General features: G+C 34.8%; 1 protein-coding gene across 7 annotated transcripts in view; it reads right to left on the bottom strand.

Annotated features, from left to right (window-relative positions):
• Positions 1-22,860, bottom strand: part of PCDH15 (protocadherin related 15) — a 734,454-nt gene that overhangs the window by 231,212 nt on the left and 480,382 nt on the right. For all 7 annotated transcript variants that reach the window (XM_047760762.1, XM_047760764.1, XM_047760769.1 and 4 more), the window contains one exon: positions 2,810-2,889. In XM_047760762.1, coding sequence (XP_047616718.1) covers positions 2,810-2,889 — 80 coding nt within the window. The remainder of the gene's footprint in view (positions 1-2,809; positions 2,890-22,860) is intronic.

The following is a 22,860-nucleotide window of genomic DNA, read 5'->3' as shown; positions in this document are numbered from 1 at the left end:
TCATTGTTTTCTTGTTTTTATCAGCTTTATTTTTTTAATTTTTATTTATTTATTTTTTAACATTTTATTTTTTATTTATATTTATTTATTTATTTTTAATTGTCATTTCCCCAATGAATTTTTTTTTCTACTGTACAGCATGGTGACCCAGTTACACATACACGTACACATTCTATTTTCTCACATTATCAAAAGAAAATCATGGACTTGGAGAATAGACTTGTGGTTGCCAAGGGGGAGGGGGAAGGAGTGGGGTGGATTGGGAGCTTGGGGTTAATAGATGCAAATTATTGCCTTTGGAATGGATTAGCAATGAGATCCTGCTGTGTAGAACTGGGAACTATGTCCAGTCACTTATGATGGAGCATTATATCAGCTTTATTGACACATAATTCACATATCCTTGAATGTACCCATTTAAAGTGTACAAGTCAATATATTTTAGTGCATTTGCTGAGTTGTTCAACCATCACCACAATCAATTTTGGGATATTTTCACCATTGTATCTTTTAGCAGTCACTCCCTATTCACTCCCAACCCCCAGCCTCAGTCATCTGGTAGCTTATTTTCAGCCTCCATAGATTTGCCTATTGCGGACATTTCATACAGATGGAATCATACCAAATACGGTCTTTTGTGAATGACCTCTTTCACTTAGCATTAGGTCCTCAAGGTGTATCCATGTCTTAGCATGTTTTGGTACTTGTTTTCCTTTATTGATGAATAACAGTCTATTAACATGTTGTTAATTCATTTCATCTGTAGACAGGTATTTGGGTTGTTTCCACATTTTGCCATTGTAAATAATTCTATCATCAACATTTTTGTGCATCTTTGTATGTGTGTATAGGTTTTTTTTTCTCTTGAATAGGCACAGATGGAATTGCTGAGTTGTACAGCAACTCTATGTTTATTTAGAGGAAATGAGAAATAGTTTTCCAGAGTATACATTTTACATTCCGATCAGAAACATATGAGAATTCTGGTATCTCAAATCCTCACCCATATATGCTAGTTCCTTTCTTTTTCATTATAGCCATTCTAAGAGGATGTGAAGTGGTATTTCATGATTTTAATTTGCATTTCCCTAATGGCTAGAAAATATGAGCATACTTCCACATGCTTATTGACTATACATAAATTTTCTTTGGACAAATGTCTAAATTCTTGTCCATTTTTATTTGGACTATTTATCTGTTTATTTTTGAGTTGGAATAGTTCTTTACATATTTTTCATATATATCCCTTATTATATATTTTATTTAAAATATTTTCTTTCAGTCTATGGAGTTGTCTTGCACATTCTTAATGGTGCCATTTGTAACAATTTTTTCAAATTTTGATGAAGTCCAATTTAATATTCTCATTAATCATTTCTGCTTTTTGTATCATATCTAAGAAAGCACTCACTGTCTAATCCGAGTCATGAAGACGTACTTCTTCAATCTGCATTTTCTTCTAAGTTACATAGTTTTATCTCTTATATTTAGGCCTATGATACACTTTGAGTTAATTTTTACAAATAGTGTGAGGTAAAGATCATTTTTATTGCATGCTATCCCTACTTCATTTGTTGAAAAGAGCATTCTTTTCTAATTGGATTGACTTGCTCCCCCACTTTTAAAAAAAATCAATGTGTCATAAATATTGAGTCATTTCTGAACTCTTGAACTCTTATCTTTATCCTAGTGATCCAGACATCCAGTACTATGCAGTCCTGATTACTGTTAAAGTGTGCCTTTTATGAAGTTTTCTTTCTTTAAGGACAATTTTAAATTATAGCTAATTTATGATTTGTATATGCTGATGGGAAAAAACTTAGAAAGTAAAGTTTTCCCATTTTTTAAGTGGGAATCTATTCATCTAAGAGATCTAAAAGTCTGGGAAATACTGTTTCCAGGCATACAAACTCATGCCTCTATCATCTTAAGTCAATGTGAAACTGCAGGCGTTCCTTATAACACCAAGTGACCAAACGTGGTTCCCTTGATTTGGCATTATGTTCCTGAGACTTAAGCTGAGCCTGGCTAATTTGTCAAGTTTTTCACTTTATAACCATAGGATACATTTAGATTTTCATTCTTTCACTGAGTAAAAACCCTTATGACCACACAGAAAACATCAGAGAGATAGCAAGAACATCTCTTTGACAACCAGCCACGTGTGACAGCAGAATGACTACTTTGCTATTGCAGAAGAGATACAAAGCAAACTTCAATGCCTTCTTTAATACTGTCGTCAGCTTTCTCAATAGTTATGATTGACATTATCTCTGAAGCATTCAGAGAGGTGACTAGAATGACACAGATAGCGATCTCAAAGAGGCTTAGAATGGACATGAAATATTTTTATCTTAGCTTTTTTAGAATATACTTACATTACTCAAAAATTGAAGAATGGACTTTTGTGGCACCTTAAATGCATCTGAATTACATTTTGTCTTACAAAATTCCTTTTGAATGAACAATTAACTGCCAAGTTAATCTTTGTAGAAACACCCTTGTTATTATGAGTAGCTGACAACTTTAAAGAGATCTAATTAATCCCAAGTTATACCTGCAAATGAAATGTTTCCACCTCAGTGGATTTTACCTAGTAAAAATGTTTAAAATAAATAAACAATCTCCTGGGTATGATTTCTGGATTTAGAATTACCCCATCCCCCAGATGCATTAACATGCACAGAAAAAAAAAGTAAAATAAAACTACAAACAGCTGAAAGTCTCTGATTAGAAGTCTGTTCTCTTGCCACCAGTACATTAACATTTTAAAAAGGAAAAAAAAAATTAGAAATTATTTTTAACTTACGTTTCTGAGAGGTTAAAAACTCGCTGGGGATCTCCATTCTCAATGGCATATGTTATTGGGTCACCCTCTCGATCAGTTGCCTTCAGAGAGAAAATATAAGTTAATGATTAAGTAATTCATATGGTTTCTATTCAGTACAATGTAACACAGAAACTTGAAACTAATAGTACAGTGGACCCCTGGTACCTTAAAGAATAAAAATTAAGACATGGGGTAATGACTAGATGAAAAATTAAGAATTTCATATCTGATGTCAGCATTTCTGATATTTTATTTCATCTGAAAGTTGTAACAGTGAATCAGAATAATACTTCCTGAATGTATACACAATCTTCTGGTGGGAAATATGGTAATAGGGTTTACTTATTTAATTTTAAATGAATAATTTAAACAAGTGTGTTACACTTTATGTAAATGTTTTAGTGTCAAGAAATTGTTTAATGCACCTTTTTTTTTTTTTTTTCCTTATCTGTAAGGCTTAGTGGTTGAGAACTCTGAATCTGGAGCCAGAGAGCCTGAATTCAAAATTGGGTTTCATTTACTGCTTGTGTGGTTATTTCTCAATTTCTTCATTTGCAAAATGAGAACTATAGCAATACAAAAGTCAATAGATGTTGGGAGGCTTAAGTGAAATAATCTATTATAAACACATAGACTAACATCTGGCACATTGTAAGTTTCATTAAATATTAACCTTTTCTTTCCCTTCTTTACTCAAGTCATAGAAGATAAAACCTACAGCTTCTGACTTTGAGTTTTGGGTTTCTCTTACCCAAAATAAAGATATACATTCTAGTTTGTGGCACTTGAGTCTAGGATTTTACCATCTAAAATATCCAATAATTTCCTTTTTAATGATTCATTAAGTCACCTTATGAAAGACTTGAGTGAAAAAAAGAAATCTGGATGATATAAAAGGGATGTGAGAGGGATCTGCCTAAGCATGACCCCAGGGGAAGGAAAAATATCATTTTAATTTACTTGGCTGGCAGTGATACCAATCTCTCTGACTGGCAGACACTGCCCTGAAGTTGCCAGACCTAAGACAGTAGTAGTTTATTTGTGTCCTTTCAAAGACCAGACAGTAAATGTCCTAGCCATAAGAGGGAGAGTGTGAAATCCCATGTCCAGACCAGCAGGGAGCACTGATTCTACATGCACATCAAATGGCTTTGACATGGTTTTCATAGCCCTGGTCATGGAAAAACCTTATCAGCCACCGTAACGGATAGATAGACAGAAACCTTTTTTGGACTACATAAGCTCCAGAGTCCAGGGACAACTAAATAATAACACATAATATTAACTAAATCTTAGGTTCTGTGGGAGAAGTTTTGTTGGGTCATTGAAAAGTGGTTCCTCTGTAAAACACCTCCTTCACATGGCTTCCATAGCATCATATTCTTCTGTTTTTATTTCTACCTTATGGGTTTCTACTTACTTTCCCTTTCTGATTTTTCTTCATCTATAAGAAATATTTACATTGGATGCTCCACTGGTTTGTTCTTGAGCCTCACTGACTTGATCCTTTCACTCAGCTGTATAGCTTTAAAACTATTTCTATGCTGAACACTCTCCTATCTCTAAATCATCCCTTTCCTCTGAATTTCAGACCTATATCCAGTAGCTTATTTGAATCCCCAGTTAGATGAATTAAAAGCATCCCCAATTTAAAATATTAAAACTCCACAATCTTGATCTCTCTGCTGCTCCTCCACGGCTCAAGGAAAAACAACCTGCTGCTTTTAGTCTTTGTTATCTCAGTAAATAGCAGCAACTACATCCTCTTACTAGCTCAGGCCTCAGCTTGACTATAAATGATCACTCTTACCCCCCAATGTAAGCCACTGGCAAATCCCATTTGTTTTGTATTTACAGTATTTGCAGGATCTGGTTGTTTCTGAAGTATAAACACCATCTTCCTTACAGATTACGTAATATAAATGTTATTAGTGGCCATGCTTTCTCTCTTGCACTTTCACTGAGGCCAATTTTTAATTAAGCAAAGTGATCATTTTTTTTCAGGGAAAGATTTTTTTTTTTGTCTTTTTGCTATTTCTTTGGGCCACTTCCATGGCATATGGAGGTTCCCAGGCTAGGGGTCTAATCAGAACTGTAGCCACCGGCCTACGCCAGAGCCACAGCAACGCGGGATCCGAGCCGAGTCTGCAACCTACACCACAGCTGACGGCAATGCCGGATCGTTAACCCACTGAGCAAGACCAGGGACCGAACCCGCAACCTCATGGTCCTAGTCGGATTCGTTAACCACTGAGCCACGACGGGAACTCCGAGTTTTTTTTGTTTTTTTTTTTTTAAGTAGTAAGGCTACTGCATTATTACACATTATTCCATACACATTTTTTAAGTAGTAAGGCTATTGCATTATTACACATTATTCCATACACATTTACACTCACACATACATGCAAACACACATACAAAATGAAATTAAACAGTAAAATACAATGAAATAATAAATTACTTAGGGTAATTAATATCGTTGAAACATTTAAATCTAAAACTTTAAATTTCACTAAGTTAATTATAATGGAAGTGTTAAGGTAGAGAGTAAGAAACAAAATAATTAAAAAAAATCCACAGACACTCAATGGAATTGATAGTAGAAGATGATATTTTCTCCTTCTTCCTTGTTCTTTTCCAGAATAGTATTAGTAAAAATGATAAAATGGAACTGCAAATAATGATACTCAGTTTAATTCTGAAAAAAAAAAAGAATTACGCTATGTCTAGATACTCTGTTTTGTCACTAAATAACTCACACTAAATGTTTTCTGTTGTTTTCCTCTTTCTATGAATCATTTTTACCTTTCATATTGAGATGATTTATTGTCAAATATTTTATTTGATTTCATAAAAGCCAGAAGAAATATATTCTGCAGCAGATAACTTTGTATAAATAATTTTAAATCCAGATGAACGTTTAACTGTAAACCTTCCTTCTAATGTACCAGGTCTTCTCTAATACTATCCACAGAGAGTACCGTGAATGTTGTGTCACTTTGCACATGTAAGTCATTATTTTGCTAAGTTACTAAAATAATAACAGGAATTTCTATAAGATTTTCAATTTTTTTTTTGTCTTTTTGCTATTTCTTGGGCCACTCCTGTGGCTCATGGAGTTTCCCAGGCTAGGGGTCGAATCTGAGCTGTAGCCACCAGCCTGCACCAGAGCCACAGCAACTTGGGATCTGAGCCGCGTCTGCGACCTACACCACAGCTCATGGCAACGCCGGATCCTTAACCCACTGAGCAAGGCCAGGGATCGAACCTGCAACCTCAGGGTTCCTAGTCGGATTCATTAACCACTGTGCCACGATGGTAACTCCAAGATTCTCAACTTTTTTTAGCCAAATTAATCACTTTTTCTTTTTGCTTTTTTGCTTTCTAGGGGTCAAACATGTGGCATATGGAAATTCCTAGGCTAGAGGTTGAACTAGAGCTGCGGCTGCCGGTCTACACCACTGAGCCACCATGGGTACTCACAAATTAATCACTTTCAATCCCAGAGGTACCATGGGACATTTCTTCAGTTTTGTTAGACCATTTAAATACTTCAAGCTGTTAAGGAATATGAGAGCCAATAGTTTGCCTATTGCCTTCATATGTGAGATTATACCCTTATTGGAAAATTAAAATACCCAAGATCTAGAAGAAAATCCTTATTTGATTGTTTTCTCCTTTTGATCCTTTTAGCCAATTCTTTGTTGTTTTTTTCAGGTTTTGTGGCAAACAATGTAGTAATTAGGGAGGAGTCATAATTTCCCAAATAAACAAGGGGGAAATGGTGCTATCTTGTTCAGAGTGCTGAGTTCTGAAATCCATTGAATGGATTAGCTCTTATATAAGTATCATATGTCTCTATATACCAACATCTAAAGTAATAAATAATGCATAATAATTGGAAAATCAGCAGAATCAATGATTTTTTTGAGAATTAAGATTTGATAATATGCATATGTACAACTTAAAATACATTTCTAAAAACTCTTTTGGGGGCCACACTTGCAGTGTATGAAAGTTCCCAAGCTAGGGGTTGAATCAGAGCTGCAGCTGCAAGCCTGTGCCACAGCCACAGCAACATGGCATCTGAGCTGTGTCTGTGACCTGCTCCACATCTCACAGCAACTCAGATCCTAATTCACTGAGTAAGGCCAGGGATCAAACCTGTGTCCTCATGGATACTAGTTGGGCTTGTTACCGCTGTGCAGTGATGGGAACTCTTAAAAACATCTTTTAAATAATTTTTTCGTATATAAGTATAACCAGTCTTCTCTACATGATGGGAAGAAATTTATATATAATACAGAATAGTGAATCCTAAACTTAAAACTTGTCAACTACTTACTATATGTAGAAATTACACTTACATGCCTTATCTCATTTAAGCCTTGTGGTGACCTTAAAGGCAAATGGGGAATGCAAGACATAAATTATATTACTGTTTTGACCACCATTCCAATTAGAGTTCTGTATAGTGAATTTGAAGATATATCTTTTTTAATTTAGAAATAATTGTGACTGGTTCATCCTAAAAAAAGGAGAGTCTAGTGTTAGTTAATATTTTCCAAACTTAGGGAAAAAAAAAAAACATTTCCTATGCCTTTATTTTTGATCAGTGAAGTCCAAGATGAGCCCTTTATTCAAGATCTGAAAGAAGTGTGAGAATAGCCATCTTCCCCGAGCTTATCATAATGTTTACTGTTTGGGCTCTGGAGTCAGCCACCTTGCTTTCAGCCCTGGCTGAAATATTTACTCTCAGGCAAGATTCCTAACTTCAAAGTAAAGTTAATAATAATACCAACAGTATTTATGTTCTTTTTTTTTAGGGCCACACTCATGGCATATGGAAATTCCTAGGCAAGGGATGGAATTGGAGCTGCAGCTGCCAGCCTATATCATAGGTACAGAAACGCTAGATCTGAGACACATCTGCGACCTACACCACTACTGACAGCAACACCAGATCCTCAACCCATGGAGTGGGACCAAGGATTGAACCTACATCCTCATGGATACTAGTCAGGTTCGTTACCAGTGAGCCACAATGGAAACTCCAGTGTTTACTTATTAATTCAACAAATATTTATTGAACATCTACACTGTGTTAAACACTGGCACTTCGACAGGAAACAATAGAGATAAAAAATCTTCCTTTGTGCAGCTTATACTGCACTGATGGAAAGAGAGAAAAAACAAAATAATGTATAGCTATTTACATAAAGTATACTATACATAATTACATGCTATTTATATATATTATATAAGTATAAAGAATTTATATACAAAACTATATATAATTATCATATATTTATATAGTATATAGTTTTCAGATCCATATAAGTGCTATGAAATTGTAAAATAATTCAGGAAGGACACATAGGGAGGGCAGGGTGAGAGTTAGTCCTGATGTATAGGTTATCAGGAAAGCGATCAGAAAATTGTAAAAATTTGGCAAACACTTGTAAAAGGTGAGAGAGCAAGTCCTGTGGGGAGGAGTCCACCAGGCAAAGGGCATAGCAAATGAAAAGGTGATGAGGTAAAGACATATCTAGTGAGTTTGAGGAACAGCAAGCAAGTGGAAGACTCAATCCTGTTTTACTTGGCCTTGAGTAAACAACCTGAGGTTCAGTACATCAGGTTCAATGATGAAAGGATGCTCGCTTTGGAGAACTTGCAAGTGATGGAATTCAGTCATTGGTTTTCTGATACATGTTTAACAACATGTGAACTAGTTTTTCCTTTATTTTCGCTTGACAGAGAATATCTTTAAAGATCAAAGCAGCAAATCTTTCTAGTCTGCTCAAGCAGATTACTCACTGTATCGAAACTCAAGTCACCCATTTTTCAGAAGCACAACAAGAACAAAAAGGATTTACCTAAAAAACAATGTACTTTTTTGTTTCTTTAAAATATTTTTATTGAAGAATAGTTGATTTACAATATTGTGTTAATTTATGCTGAGGAACAAAATGATTCCATTATAAATGTATATAAATATACTTTTTCATATTCTTTTCCATTTATCGGACATTAGAGTTCCCGTTGTTATACAGTAGGAGCTTGTTTCTTATCCATCTTACATATAGTAGTTCACCTCTGCTAATCCCAAACTCCCAATCCTTCCTTCCCCAAACACCTCCCTCTTTGCTACCACAAATCTGTTATCTATGTCTGTAAGTCTGTTTTTGTTTCATAGATATGTTCATTTGTGTCATATTTTAGATTCCACATATAAGTGATATCATATGGTATTTCTTTTTCTCTTACTTATTTCATTTACTATGATGATCCCTAAGTGGATCCATGTTGCTGCAAATGGCATTATTTCATTTTTTATCATTTATTTATATATATGTATATTTTCTACTGTACAGCATGGTGACTCAGTTACACTTACATGTATTAAAAAATGTGCTTAGCTACTGGAAAATAGGAATTTTGTAAAAGAAAACAAATCTTCTCTAACCTAATATTCTGTTCCTGTTAAAAATGAACAGTGATCAGATACCATCTGGTTGAATGTACTTTATGCACACAGGATGATGCTACATATTCACAAGACATTAAGATGAAGTACCTGCCCTTAGGAATGCTAAGAAAGATAAAATCAATGTATTTGAATGGTCTTTTGTTTTCTCATTTAAACAAACAAGTTCTGATTTATGCTGTTAAACTGCTTGAGAAGAAGAACTGAAGCTTTCAATTCAGGACAGCAGTGTTTCCAAAAATGTGTGTGCACTCCCGGGATAAATTATTGATCCTCCAACAAAATCATAATGTTTATAAGTATATTTCAGTATGACTTTATCTACACTTTTCTATGTCAAGTATGTTGCTTTGTCACTTATGATTCTGATATAAAGTTTCTTTTTGTGATAAATTCATTTATTAAAAAAGTCAGCTTAATTTTTAAAAAGTAAAAAATAACAATAATATGCAAATACAGCATATATGAAATTTTTACAATGCAGCTAATTTAGAATGATATAATATGTAAGCACACCTTAAGACCTTTCATTCTGTCTGTTATGCTATGTTTTGCTACTCCATTCACTCTCCCTCTTTCCTATGTGATTATTAACACCCTCTCCTCGGGTCTCCAACTTATCCTACCCCATCTTTACTCTCTGCTAGTCACCCTGATTGTTGTTTCACTGAGGAAATTGAAGAAATTTTCTGTAAGATATCCAAATTTCATATATATATATCTTGATCATCCTAAGCATACACTACATCTTTCCTCCTATTACTGATCATGCACTCTGATCTCCCATTTAGGGCAAGATATGGGGAAAGAGTTTTGCATTCTACTTTTTTGAATTGTTCTCTTCCCATGTTTCTTTAAACCAGTCATACTTCTAACCTTCCCACAACTACTGCACTGAAACTGCTCTTTTCAACATCACGGATGCATTTCCTATTAGTGAAATAGTATACTGATCAACTCACAATCCTTGTTTTTGTTTCTTTGTTTTGCTTATTTTTAATGTGACCAATCAGTAGCATTAGAAATAACTGATTTCTCCCTTCTCCTTGATGCACCTTCTTCCCTTAGTTTCCAGGACACATGTACCTCTGAGTCAATTTCTAGTCCTTGTCTCCTCAGCATCTTAAAACCAGTCTTTGGATGTGGTCTACATTCACTCACTTAAGAACCTCAAGTTTTTGTATGTAAATGCCCAAGACTTCAAGTGTATGTTTTCAGTCCGTATTTATTCCCCAAACTCATATTCAACTGCCTACTCAATTGTTTCAATTAGATGTAACAAGACATTTCAAGTTAAATATGTCTCAAGTTGGAATTCCTCCTCCTCTGACATTCTTTTAATTCTGTTTAATGGAAATTCAGTCGTTCTAGTTGTTAAGACTATATATCAGTAAACATTCTTAACTTTACTCTTCTCTCCCATATCCCATTATCTACAATCCTATAGTTTCTATCTACAAAATACAATGAAGATGAAACCATGTCTCATCATTTCCATTTTCACTCTAGGTCTAGTCTAGATTATTGAAATAACATCTTACAATTCTTTTCCATAATTTCTTACATGCCTCCACCATAAACTATTCTCAATAGAGAATTCAGAATAATGCTTTAAAATTTTAAGTGTATTCATGCTACTGCTCTACTCAAATTCTCCCATTAAAGTACCTGATTTCACTCAGAGTAGTTATCTCTACACCTTCCTCATTACCTGATGATTTCATTTCTATTGTTTTCCTCTTCCCTTACTTTAACCCAGTCCCACTGGTATCTTTGTTCTTCCTCAAGCATGCAGGCAGGCCTGAACTTCAGGGTCTTTGTACTTGCACCAAAAACACTCTTCCCCACATATGCATGTGGGTCATCTTCTCACCTTATTCAACTCTTTGCTAATGTCACCTCAGAGAAATTATCACTGATCAAATTGTAATCCCCTCTGTACTTCCCCTCCATTTTCCCTCCTATATTTTTCCACATAGCACTATTATCACCTTCTGAAATTCTACATAACTCTTACATATTTTCTTCATTTTTGTTTTCTTTTTCTAGAATGTAAGCTCCATGAAAGCAGCCCTATTGTCTGCTTTGTTACTGATATGACTTAGCACTTGCAGTGAGGGCCCATTTTTGCACATTCTGTGCCTGGGAGACTAAACTTAGTGTAATAAAGGAAGGAGGAAGTGTAGTGATCCAGTTTTGTCTTATATTTCACTCAACTTCATTTACAGGAAGGAAAATTATCTGTTTTGATATCCACATCACATATTTTGTGTTTGTCTCTCTCAATTTCTTCCAAACTTGAGACAGAAAAGAGAGGGGTGTGTGTATGTGTGTACATGTGTGTGTGTGTGCATGTGTGTACATATGTGTGTGAATGTGTATATATGTGCATGTTATTTTTTTTTACACCTTGAGAATAAATGCCTTTTGTCAAAACATATTCCAAAGGGATATTAGTAAGCATATCTTAGTATATCAGATATCTTTACCTATTACTACCAGAATATTTGCTTATTATATTAATAAATGTTACACGTGAGTACTAAATATTGAAATGAAAGGTTATGAATGATGTGGATTATATGAACAAAGTGTAAGAACCCAAAGAGTTCTTTGGCATTTAGAACAGGAACCAAAAGCCAATTCTACAAGAGTATGGGTTCAACCTAATGATTCGATTTCTTTCTTCTTTCTTTTTTTTTTTGTCTTTTTGCTATTTCTTTGGGCCGCTGTCGCGGCATATGGAAGTTCCCAGGCTAGGGGTTGAATCGGAGCTGTAGCCACCGGCCTACGCCAGAGCCACAGCAACGCGGGATCCGAGCCGCGTCTGCAACCTACACCACAGCTCACGGCAACGCCGGATCGTTAACCCACTGAGCAAGGGCAGGGACCGAACCCGCAACCTCATGGTTCCTAGTCAGATTCGTTAACCATTGCGCCACGACGGGAACTCCTGATTCGATTTCTTACTCTGATGCTAACTAAAACATTAACTGAGTTCTGTCTCTAAAATAGTTTGGTTTGCCTAAAGTGAACTTAAAGGTAAGATGTCATTAGGTACATCAAAGGAAAATCTTATATGCTAATATGTATGCTTATGTGTAGTAGTATTTGACTTGAGACATACTTTTTAAAGCAGTTGTAAAGTTGTAACAGAGAATATTAACCATCTTTTATCACTACCTATTGGTTCCTACAAATAATAATCAAGAATAATTATTATGTAAACACATTTGACCCTGGCCAGTTTACAACTTTCAAGATTTGGTAATAAACTGAATAGATAAAATTCAGAAACAAAGTTTTTTTGGCTGTGCCCACATGTGAAAGCTCCTGGGTCAGAGATCAAACCCATGACACAGAAACGAAATGAGACAAAGCAGTGAAAACTCTGGGTCCTTAACCTACTGAGTCCCCAGGGAACTCCCAGAAACAACATTTTATTTATTTATTTATTTTTATTTTTTTGGTCTTTTTGCTATTTCTTGGGCCACTCCCGCGGCATATGGAGGTTCCCAGGCTAGGGGTCAAATCAGAGCTGTAGCCGCTGTCCTATGCCACAGCCACAGCAACGCGAGACCTGAGCCGCGTCTGCAACCTACACCACAGCTCACGGCAACGCCGGATCGTTAACCCACTGAGCAAGGGCAGGGACCGAACCCTCAACTTCATGGTTCCTAGTCGGATTCATTAACCACTGCGCCACGACGGGAACTCCCAGAAACAACATTTTAAAAGCTAAAATATATCTTTCTACAAGATGGTTCTTGTTCAGTTTTAAATAAATTGAACTGTTTTTTGTTGTTGTTGCCCTTTTCGGGCCTGTGAAAGTCCAGAGATATACAAATCCTACTCTTAAACTCTTGTACTTCAGTTCCAGGGTTTCTCTAGCTCAACTTCAGATCTATACACTATTCTAACTAATTTGTTTTCCCCGACTTCAACACATTAAAACAAGATTTATTTTTCATAATAATAGTGTTAATAAAGTCAGGTAAACTGAATGAAATAAGTATAGAACTAATGGTGTGACAGTATCTAGGGGAAAAAAGCAGACAATCTAACTTAAAAAAGAACAAATTAGCATAGGCGTCAGAGGCCAATTGTTCATTAAGTTTCAATATCACGGTGCCATCTGTTGATATAAACAATTTAGAAATAAGTAGTCACAGTATCCTTAGTTGAATATGCCCAAAGAAAAAAATGTATTGGATAATTATAAACAAAAAATATATATATTTTTTTGTGCCATTTCTTGGGCCGCTCCCGCGGCATATGGAGGTTCCCAGGCTAGGGGTCGAATCAGAGCTGTAGCCGCCGGCCTACACCAGAGCCACAGCAACGCAGGATCCGAGCCGCGTCTGCGACCTACACCACAGCTCATGGCAACGCCGGATCGTTAACCCACTGAGCAAGGGCAGGGATCGAACCCGCAACCTCATGGTTCCTAGTCAGATTCGTTAACCACTGCGCCACGACGGGAACTCCAGCAAAAAATATTTAATGCTAGGAGTCAGGAATAAGTTATACAATATAGTCCCCATCTGTGAGAAAATTGTGATCATTTGTGACCAAGATCCTGAGAGGCAGATAATGTTTAGTATCCTTTGGCTAAGGAAACACTTATAAAAATAAACCAAAGCTAGTAAACATAAGATTAAGGGTCTAGTTTTAATGATCTCGCTTTTAACAACCTGAACTGAAGTGTGTCTGTGAACTTATATTCTCAACTATAAACTAAGAAAAATAACACTAGAAATATACATTCTATATAATTGATGTAGAATCAGATGAGGGAATGGTTGTTTAGGAAATTCTAGAATTCCATTCAAACAAAAAGCATTGCTTAAGAAATTTAAGTTGTAACTAAGTTCTTGGGATTTGGAATAAAAACATTATAAATGAAACCTGTCGTTTATTAGTGATGTAATTTTGCATAAGTCACTAAGCCTGTTTATGTCTCAGTGACCCCACGTGTCATATTGAAATAAAATGGCATCTAACTCAGGATTATTGTAATGATTAAATGAAATAGTCCATATCTAAGATGCAGCTTAGTGCATAACATGTACTTAATAAATACTTACTATTGATGTTAATATTAAGAAAGAAAAATACATAATATACCTTAGAAAAAAAAATCTGTAAAGTGTTGCTTTTCAAAGAGCATACCCTTCAGGAATCTATAGAATTCATTTTTATGGAAGACTCTACAATGTAGGATACATGCCATGCTACCATATCAACAAACAGGTAAAACAAATTTTCTAGTCCTACCCCAAAATTTTCGTTTATAAGATGGTATGGTTTCTTTAGCACTGCTTGTTCTTTAATCCACTTTATGTCTTACTAATAACAAAACGAAACAAAATCAAAACTCCATTAAATGCCTGAAAACTGTATCAGAAAGGAAAGGGAAGGAAAAGGAAGCATTGTATCAGAAAGTTCCATCTTGGTTAATCAATCAATCGATCCGGGTGGATCAGGGACGGGCTTGAGTGGGGGCAGGCATAAGGAAATAATGAAAAAAAAAAATGTCATCAACCCTTGGAGCTAAAAAACCCAAATTCAGTGGAATCCATGATTCACAACAAATATCCAGTATGCGTTGTTCTAAGCCCACAAGTATACTGTCAAGATTATTCTCTTAATATATTAAGATCCAGCATGTCAAGATTATTCTCTTAATAGATATTTGTAGCTGATATTTACATTTAAAAATGAGCAAGAATGGAGCACACAACAATGACACTTCTGGAATGACAGAGTGAGGAGCTCTGTGGACCCTCTCCCAACAAGAAAACCACACCTGCTAAAAAATAGTTCTAAAAATTAGAGTCTCTGGAAATTTCTCTAAGGGTATCCAGTATCTGGAGAAACACTGATTTAAGAAAATCTATTAAATGTCAGTAAGAAGAACAAATGTCTGTGGCATTTGAGCACCAAGCTGTTTCCTTACGACCCAAGCATAATGGAAGCACTATTTCCTGCAGGTGCAGCCAGGATCATAGGACTCCCCAGAGATTCATCCCAGGACTACGGTGTCTGCCTTAAAGGAAAAGGCCAATAGCATTTATCGCCCCAGCTCCATGGTGTAGAAGCTCGGCATCTGAGAAACCTGATGATTCTTTCTCTGTCCACAATGGAATGAAAGTAGAAATCAATAACATAAAAAAAAGGTTTCAAAATTCACAAATACGTGGTTGTGTTATAAAGGCCGTTGTTAGGGCAACTGGCAAAAGCTGAATGGAGTCAGAGGGTTAGATTACAGTAAGGTATCAAAGTTACTTCCTGATTTTAATGGTTTTGTTGTGGTTATATATCAGAGACTATGCTTTTTAGAGAAATCAGAAATTGTGTTTGGTGGTGAAGGGATCATGCTATCAACTTACTCTCAAATGTTTTTGTACCATTCTTACATTTTCCTGTAAGTGTACATTATTTTAAAAGAAAATAATATCAAATAAACATATGCACATTTATATCAATGAAAAACACCTGTATGTGTATCATATGTATGGTTTGTGTGAATATGTAGACATACATTCATGCATTTGTGCTTTATGTAATATACATGACCAATATATGAAGTCAAAATGAGTTATATGATGAGGAGAGTTAATGGGGGGAAAGGAGACAGAGAATGGGAAGTAAAGTAAAAATAGAAAATAAGAAAACTACATAAAAATAAGTAATATAATGTGTATTATATGATTACCATTATGAATATATACATATTAATTGTACAAATAAAACTAAACAAGGAAAAGGAAGCATAAACATCTGACTCTTTTCTACTTGCTATTGTTGGCACATCTTTGAATGTTTCTTTTTGACTTATAAAGGCAACATCTGATTCAAAATGACACAGCACACACTAGTTAAATAAGAATTGTAGTGACAATCAAATTTTGCTGCTCTAACAATTTGTTTATTAAAATCAATTGAACTACTTTTATTTTGGGATGGATGGTAAGGAATAAGTAAGTTGCAAAGCTAACTTTTACTGTTAAAGATGTCTGCCTCTCTAGCTAAAAGATGTTTCTTCTTTTTTCTTTTTTTTTGTCTTTTGTTTTTTTAGGGCCACACCCATGGCAAATGGAGGTTACCAGGCTAGGGGTCTAATAGGAGTTACAGCTGCTGGCCTACGCCACAGTCGCAGCCAGGCAGGATCAGAGACATGTCTGTGACCTACACGACAGCTCACAGCAATGGCGGATACATAACCCACTGAGCAAGGCCAGGGCTCAAACCCATGTTCTCATGGATACTAGTCAGGTTTGTTACCTACTGAGCCATGACAGGAACTCCTGAAAGATGTTTCTTAATATGGAATTTTTTTTCTTTTGTATGAGTGGAGAAGATTTTAGAAATAAAGATTGTTTCCCTTTCTTTTCTTTTTAAAACATGGGATTTTGTAAATCCATGTGAAATAGAAAGCATTCAAAACTAGAACAAGAGATATTGAATTCTTTCATTTTCTTAAATAACTATTCTAATGCAAAATAATCTGTTAATTTGTTTTTTGCCTAAAACAAATTGTTTACTTAGCTCCAAATCAACCAATTTCTGGTAGTTAAGTGCAGAATCACCATAGGCACTTTTCAACATCAATTGGATCTCCTGTTGTTTTTCCTGGAGAACTGACACCTATTAACTGTTTATTGAGTATACCTCAGTAACACTGTTTTTGTTCCTTTCTATTCATCAAAATCTCAGGAAAATAATGGCGTTTCCATACTTAAGCTTTAATCAACAATAGCTGCCAGTATGTGAAGCAATAAACAGCTTCAAGGCATGCAATAAACTCTGAGGTTTATTTACAAAACAGCACAGAGAATCATTCATTGCCAAGGTACTGAAGGTTAATACTGATTACTGCTATTAAGATACCAGTTGCTTTCAAATAGTTGCCCAAGAGAGTGTTCCACATTCAAACCCAGATTTCAAATTAGTCCTTTTTTTTTTAAATTTAAGTTTTAGGAAGAGCAGAATGGTTTACCTTTGTTTAATTAAAAAGAAATTTAAAAAATAGAAACAACAAAAATTTTTTACCAAGCCAGTTTAGAAATTACAAACTTTTCTTTGGATCATATACAGTAGTCTTCTAGCATGAAGTAAATGATAATCATCACTTTCTATTACAGGTATGAAATTTTTTTATTGAAAAACTCTTTAGAAGAAGTTGATGAATGTATGTCTTCACCATTTCCATAAAATTTGATTAAACTCAAGAAGCATCATGGCTTTAAAAAAAGACATGATAGAAATAAGGGTGAAGATTAGAAATACAGCAGTAAACAAGGAATAAAAGTCAATTTGAAATGTCTCCTACCAAATCTCCAAAACATGGCTTTATTACTACATATGATAGTTTTATGATTGTCCATAAAATTCCATTAAAGTTAAAGATCCCACATGCTATCTTATTGCTTTGGTGACCATATTCCTCTAAGCCAGGGTTTCTCAGTTTTGACACCACTAAAATTTTGGACTGGTTAATTCTGCTTTACCCTCCCCCTCCCCTACCACATCTTAGTTTAAAAAGCATACCAGTAAAGCATTTGTAAAGGCATAAAATTATTGAAGAAAAAAAATCCTGGAGGAAATGCTAAAATGAGTCCTCTTGAAAATGTTCCTTCCACTTCTAAAGATAATGAAGGAGTTATTTTTTTAATTATGTTTTAATATTTTTGGAACTTCTAGAGGATATGTATTACATTTCATCACTTCAGTATCTTTTCTTTCAGAAGACTCTTTATCCGTTCATTCCCCTTTTTTCATTTTGAGGCTGCATTACCCCAAGTCCTCATTTCAGATTTAATCAAGAAGATTTTTTTTAATCATCTCTATGCCCTAATTACAAAGTCTGTCTGAAAATAAAGTCTACACAGAGTTGAGTTAAGCAATAGAAAGAGGGACAAAAATGCTAGAGTCCTCAGAAAAGAAAATCATGGACTTGGAGAAAAGACTTGTGGCTGCCTGATGGGAGGGGGAGGGAGTGGGAGGGATCAGGAGCTTGGGTTTATCAGACACAACTTAGAATAGATTTACAAGGAGATCCTGCTGAATAGCATTGAGAACTATGTCCAGACACTCATGTTGCAACAGAACAAAGGGTGGGGAAAAAAATGTAACGTATACATGTAAGGATAACTTGATCCCCTTGCTGTACAGTGGGGAAAAAAAAAATGCTAGAGACTGATGACCCTTGTCTGAATCCTTTCGTCAAATCAGATCCAACATTCAACAGATCTTACTGATTACCCAGAATATACTCCAAAAATTGTTCTTGTTACTAAGGGTACAACAGCAACTAAAACAGATTCTGCCATTGTGGACCTAATATAATATTTGGCATAGTGACATAATAAGTAGGAATGCACGTAGGTGAAAATAAGCAGGGAAAAGTGGATATGGAACACAGTGAGACAGGTATTACTATTTCGATAAGGTGGTCAACTAAGACCATTTTGCTAAGGGGGAAAGCAAGCAGAAATGTACAGGAAGGGAAAAAAGGAAGTCACATGAATGTCTGGGAAAAGAGAACTTCAGAAGATGGAAATAGTAAATGAGTGGGCTCTGAGGCAGGAAGCAGCCTGCGTGTAAGGGGGCCATTTCATTGGGGCTGGAATAGAATTGAGAGGATGAAAAGGAGGAGATGAGGTCAGATAGATGCCAGAGGGACATTATCTTTTTATCCTGGGTGATTTGGGAATCCACTGGAGGTTTTTCACAAAGAAATAAAGCTATTTGAGGTAATTTTTCAAACAATTACCCTGTCTGTCATGTCAGTAATAGATGGAGAGGGGCTGCGAGTAAAGTCCAGGAGAAATCTATTGCAATAATCTAGGCAGAAGATTATTGATTGATAGCAAGACTGGTAAGAAATAGTGAAATTCTGGAAATGTTTTAGGATTGACTAGAAATAGGAGAGGGCTCTAAGGAAAGAGAAAAGTCAAAGATGACTTGAAGGGTTTTAGTCTGAGATTTTGGACAACTGAAATTTTAATTTACCAGGTGGGGAAAAATGCAAGAGGACTAGTTGTTTCCTTAGGAGTGGGGGGAAGAAAGTGCCAGGTGTTGAGTATGGAATGCATTATTTTGAGATGCTGTGGTAATAGTAAAATATACCTCCCCAATCTCCATTCAAAGAGCCAAGAAATTATTCCACTATATGTTGGAAATATTGCCTATTGAGAGGCTTCAGCTGTTGGTCCTATTTGGAGAATGCCTTTTCTGAAGAGAACTAATTTTTCAAGGTCAGGTTACTTTCTGAAGCAAGCTGCATCTGCCTCACTGATGTTAGTATATAAAAGGCCTACCTTTATATAAAGGGCTATTCAACTCTAAAGCTTTCCAGGGGGTCTGCCAAAGATTTTATTGGGACTGCACTGAGGCTCAACTTCTCCCTAAACCTAATTATGCTTTCTTCCTCTCCTTCTACAGGAGTTGATTCCAAAAATAACTGATAATAAGTATCTTCCAACTGAATCTTTATCTCAAAATCTGCTTCTCTGAAAATTCAAACTAAGATACTTATTTAATCTCCCCATATATATATTCATATACATATAGCTCTCTCTCTCTATATATATACACATATATACAAAACACATCATATATATACATATATATATATATATATATAGAGAGAGAGAGAGAGAGAGAGAGAGAGAGAGAGAGATCTTAGAGTTGGACATGGGTCTAGAGTTTTAGAGCAGTAAACTAAGCTGTAGATGGGTGTTAGAAGTTATGAGTTAGTAACAAATCTATTAGAACAAATGAGATAATCTTAGGAGTTACTATAAATAGGGAAAGATGAGGTTAGAAACTTGAGCCTTGAGGAATTTCAATTTTAAAGAGCCAGGGGAATGAAGAGGAACCATCAAAATATATGGGGATAGAGCATCCAGGAATGGTGAGAAAATCCCAGGAAACCAGTGTTATATAATACCAAGCAATTTACAGATCCAAAGCCATCCCTATCAATGGTATTTTTCACAGAACTAGAACAAAAAAGTTCAAGATTTGTATAAAAACACACAAGACCCCGAATAGCAAAAGTAATCTTTCGAAAGAAATATGGAGCTGGAAGAATCAGTCCTCCTGACTTCAGACTATACTACAAAATAATAGTCATCAAAACAGTATGGGACTGGTATAAAAATGACATATAGATTAATGGAATAGGACAGAATGTCCAGAAATAAACCCCCATGCCTATAGTCAATTAATCTATGGCAAAGGAGGCAAGAATATACAATGGAATATACACTGGAATACACTTTTTGAATATACATTTTAGAAAGTGGTGCTAGGAAATCTGGACAACTACATACAAAAGAATGAAATTAGAATACCCTCTAACACCATACACAAAAATAAACTCAAAATGGATCAAAGATCTAAATGTAAAACCAGATACTATAAAACTCTTAGAGGAAAACATAAGCAGAACACTCAACATAAATTGCAGCAATATCTTTTTGGATCCTTCTCCTAGAGTAACAGAAATTAAAAATGAAAATAAACAAATGGGACCTAATTAAACTTAAAAGCTTTTGCACAACAAAGGAAACCATAAATAAAATTTTAAAACTCTATGGAATGAGAGAAAATATTTGCAAATGATGTGACTGACAAGAGATTAATCTCCAAAATATACATACAGCTCAATATAAAAAACAAAAACAAATAGCCCAACCAACAAATAGGCAGAAGATCTAAACAGACATTTTCCCCAAAGAAGGCATACAAATGGCCAAAAGGCACATGAAAATATCTTCTACATCACTATTTATTTTTAAGAAAATGCAAATAAAAACTATAGTGAGGAATGGAATATTACTCAGCCATAAAAAAGAATGAAATAATGCCATTTGCAGTAATATGGATGGACCTAGAGTTTATCATATTAAGTGAAGTAGGCCAAACAAAAAAGGGCAAATATCATATGATATTACTTATACTTGGAGTCTTAAAAAAAAAAAAGAGATAAAACTAACTTATATACAAAACAGAAATAGAACCACAGACATAGAAAAAAAAGTTACGGTTACCAAAGGAGAAAGGGGAATGGAAGAAAAAATTAGGAGTTTGGGGTAACATATACATACTACTATATATTTAAAAAAACATATATTTATATACTATATAAAATATTTAATATAACATAATTTAATATAATATAAATATATAGGTAAAATAGATAACCAGCAAGAACCTATTGTATACTATAGGTAATTATACTTAATATTTTGAAATAACCTATGAGGAAAAATAATCTGAAAAATAACATATAGATATAGATATGAATAACTGAATCACTTTGCTGTATACCTGAAAGCAACAAAACATGATAAATCAACTATATATACTTCAATTAAAAAATTTTATTAAAAAAGAAGATGCTGTTTAAATGTATCAGACCTAGGGTTCTCCTTTCCCTAACCTTCCTGACACTTCTCTGGCTTTGTGCTTATGAGATATTGTTTTCTATGGAAGATTTACGTAAGGCTAAGTTACTCTTTAGGAAGAAGAAAATACATATGTGAACAGAGAATATATAAAACACGTTTCCCTCACTTTCAACAGTTTGGATTCCTAAAGATGAAAAATCATCCCTAGATAATATATATCCTATAACTTCAAGGGCATCAAACTTTTTTTTTTTGAAACTTAGACATATCAGAAAATATACTTTAAAGGGGAAAAATTTGTAGCACAAATGAGATTTAATTTCTGCAAAAAGTGGTTGTTTTGCATTGTGAGATATATCTCTATCTTTTATCTATGTACATTTCATATAAAATATAAAGTATACTTTGGAACCAGGTAGCCAATATCAGTGTTCAATGCCTTTCAACTTCTATGAGAGGATTCCTTTGTGATAATGTTAATGATGAGAGAGCCATCTGAAATCTAGTGCAAAAGTAAGATAAAAAAATGTATTTTCTACTACATGAAATAAAAACATAGAGGAAAAATGAATGAAATTTTTATTCTTCACACTTAGCAAAATCAGGGCAACCTACTAAATAGAATAAATCATATATTATGAAACCAAAGGGGAAATAGTCATCTCTCATTACAATCTGCTGTGTCTATCTACATAGCAACACATTAAAAAAATCAAAATTCTCAAAAAAAAGAAGCTTCTTTGATGACAGAAGAGCAATTCTCCAGAGGACATATCTAAAGTGATCCCCATAATATAAATGACACTACAAAATTTATAGCATAGGACCTATGATTCATGCATTTTGTACCTGCACCAGTTGCAAAGCATTCATGAATCATAAATTCCTGTATCATCTTTAGGGAAAAATATATCCTTTTTTATAAGAAATGTTCATCACAAAAAGAAAAAGAAGAAGAACTCTCAAAACTTCTAGAACATTTCAAACATGTCAGAAAAACAAATTAGCACCTCTTACAAGACCTGTTAATGCAGAGGAGCTTAGCATATGACGACTTTCATTTTATTCATACTGTTCTGGAAATGGATCAATTCTGTAGCAAGATCAAGGCAGCAGGA

This window comes from Phacochoerus africanus, chromosome 15, assembly GCF_016906955.1.
Source record: "Phacochoerus africanus isolate WHEZ1 chromosome 15, ROS_Pafr_v1, whole genome shotgun sequence".
NCBI classification, from domain to species: Eukaryota; Metazoa; Chordata; class Mammalia; order Artiodactyla; family Suidae; genus Phacochoerus; species Phacochoerus africanus.
Note: the sequence above shows the minus strand (reverse complement) of the source record. Positions and strands in the feature narration are given on the sequence as shown.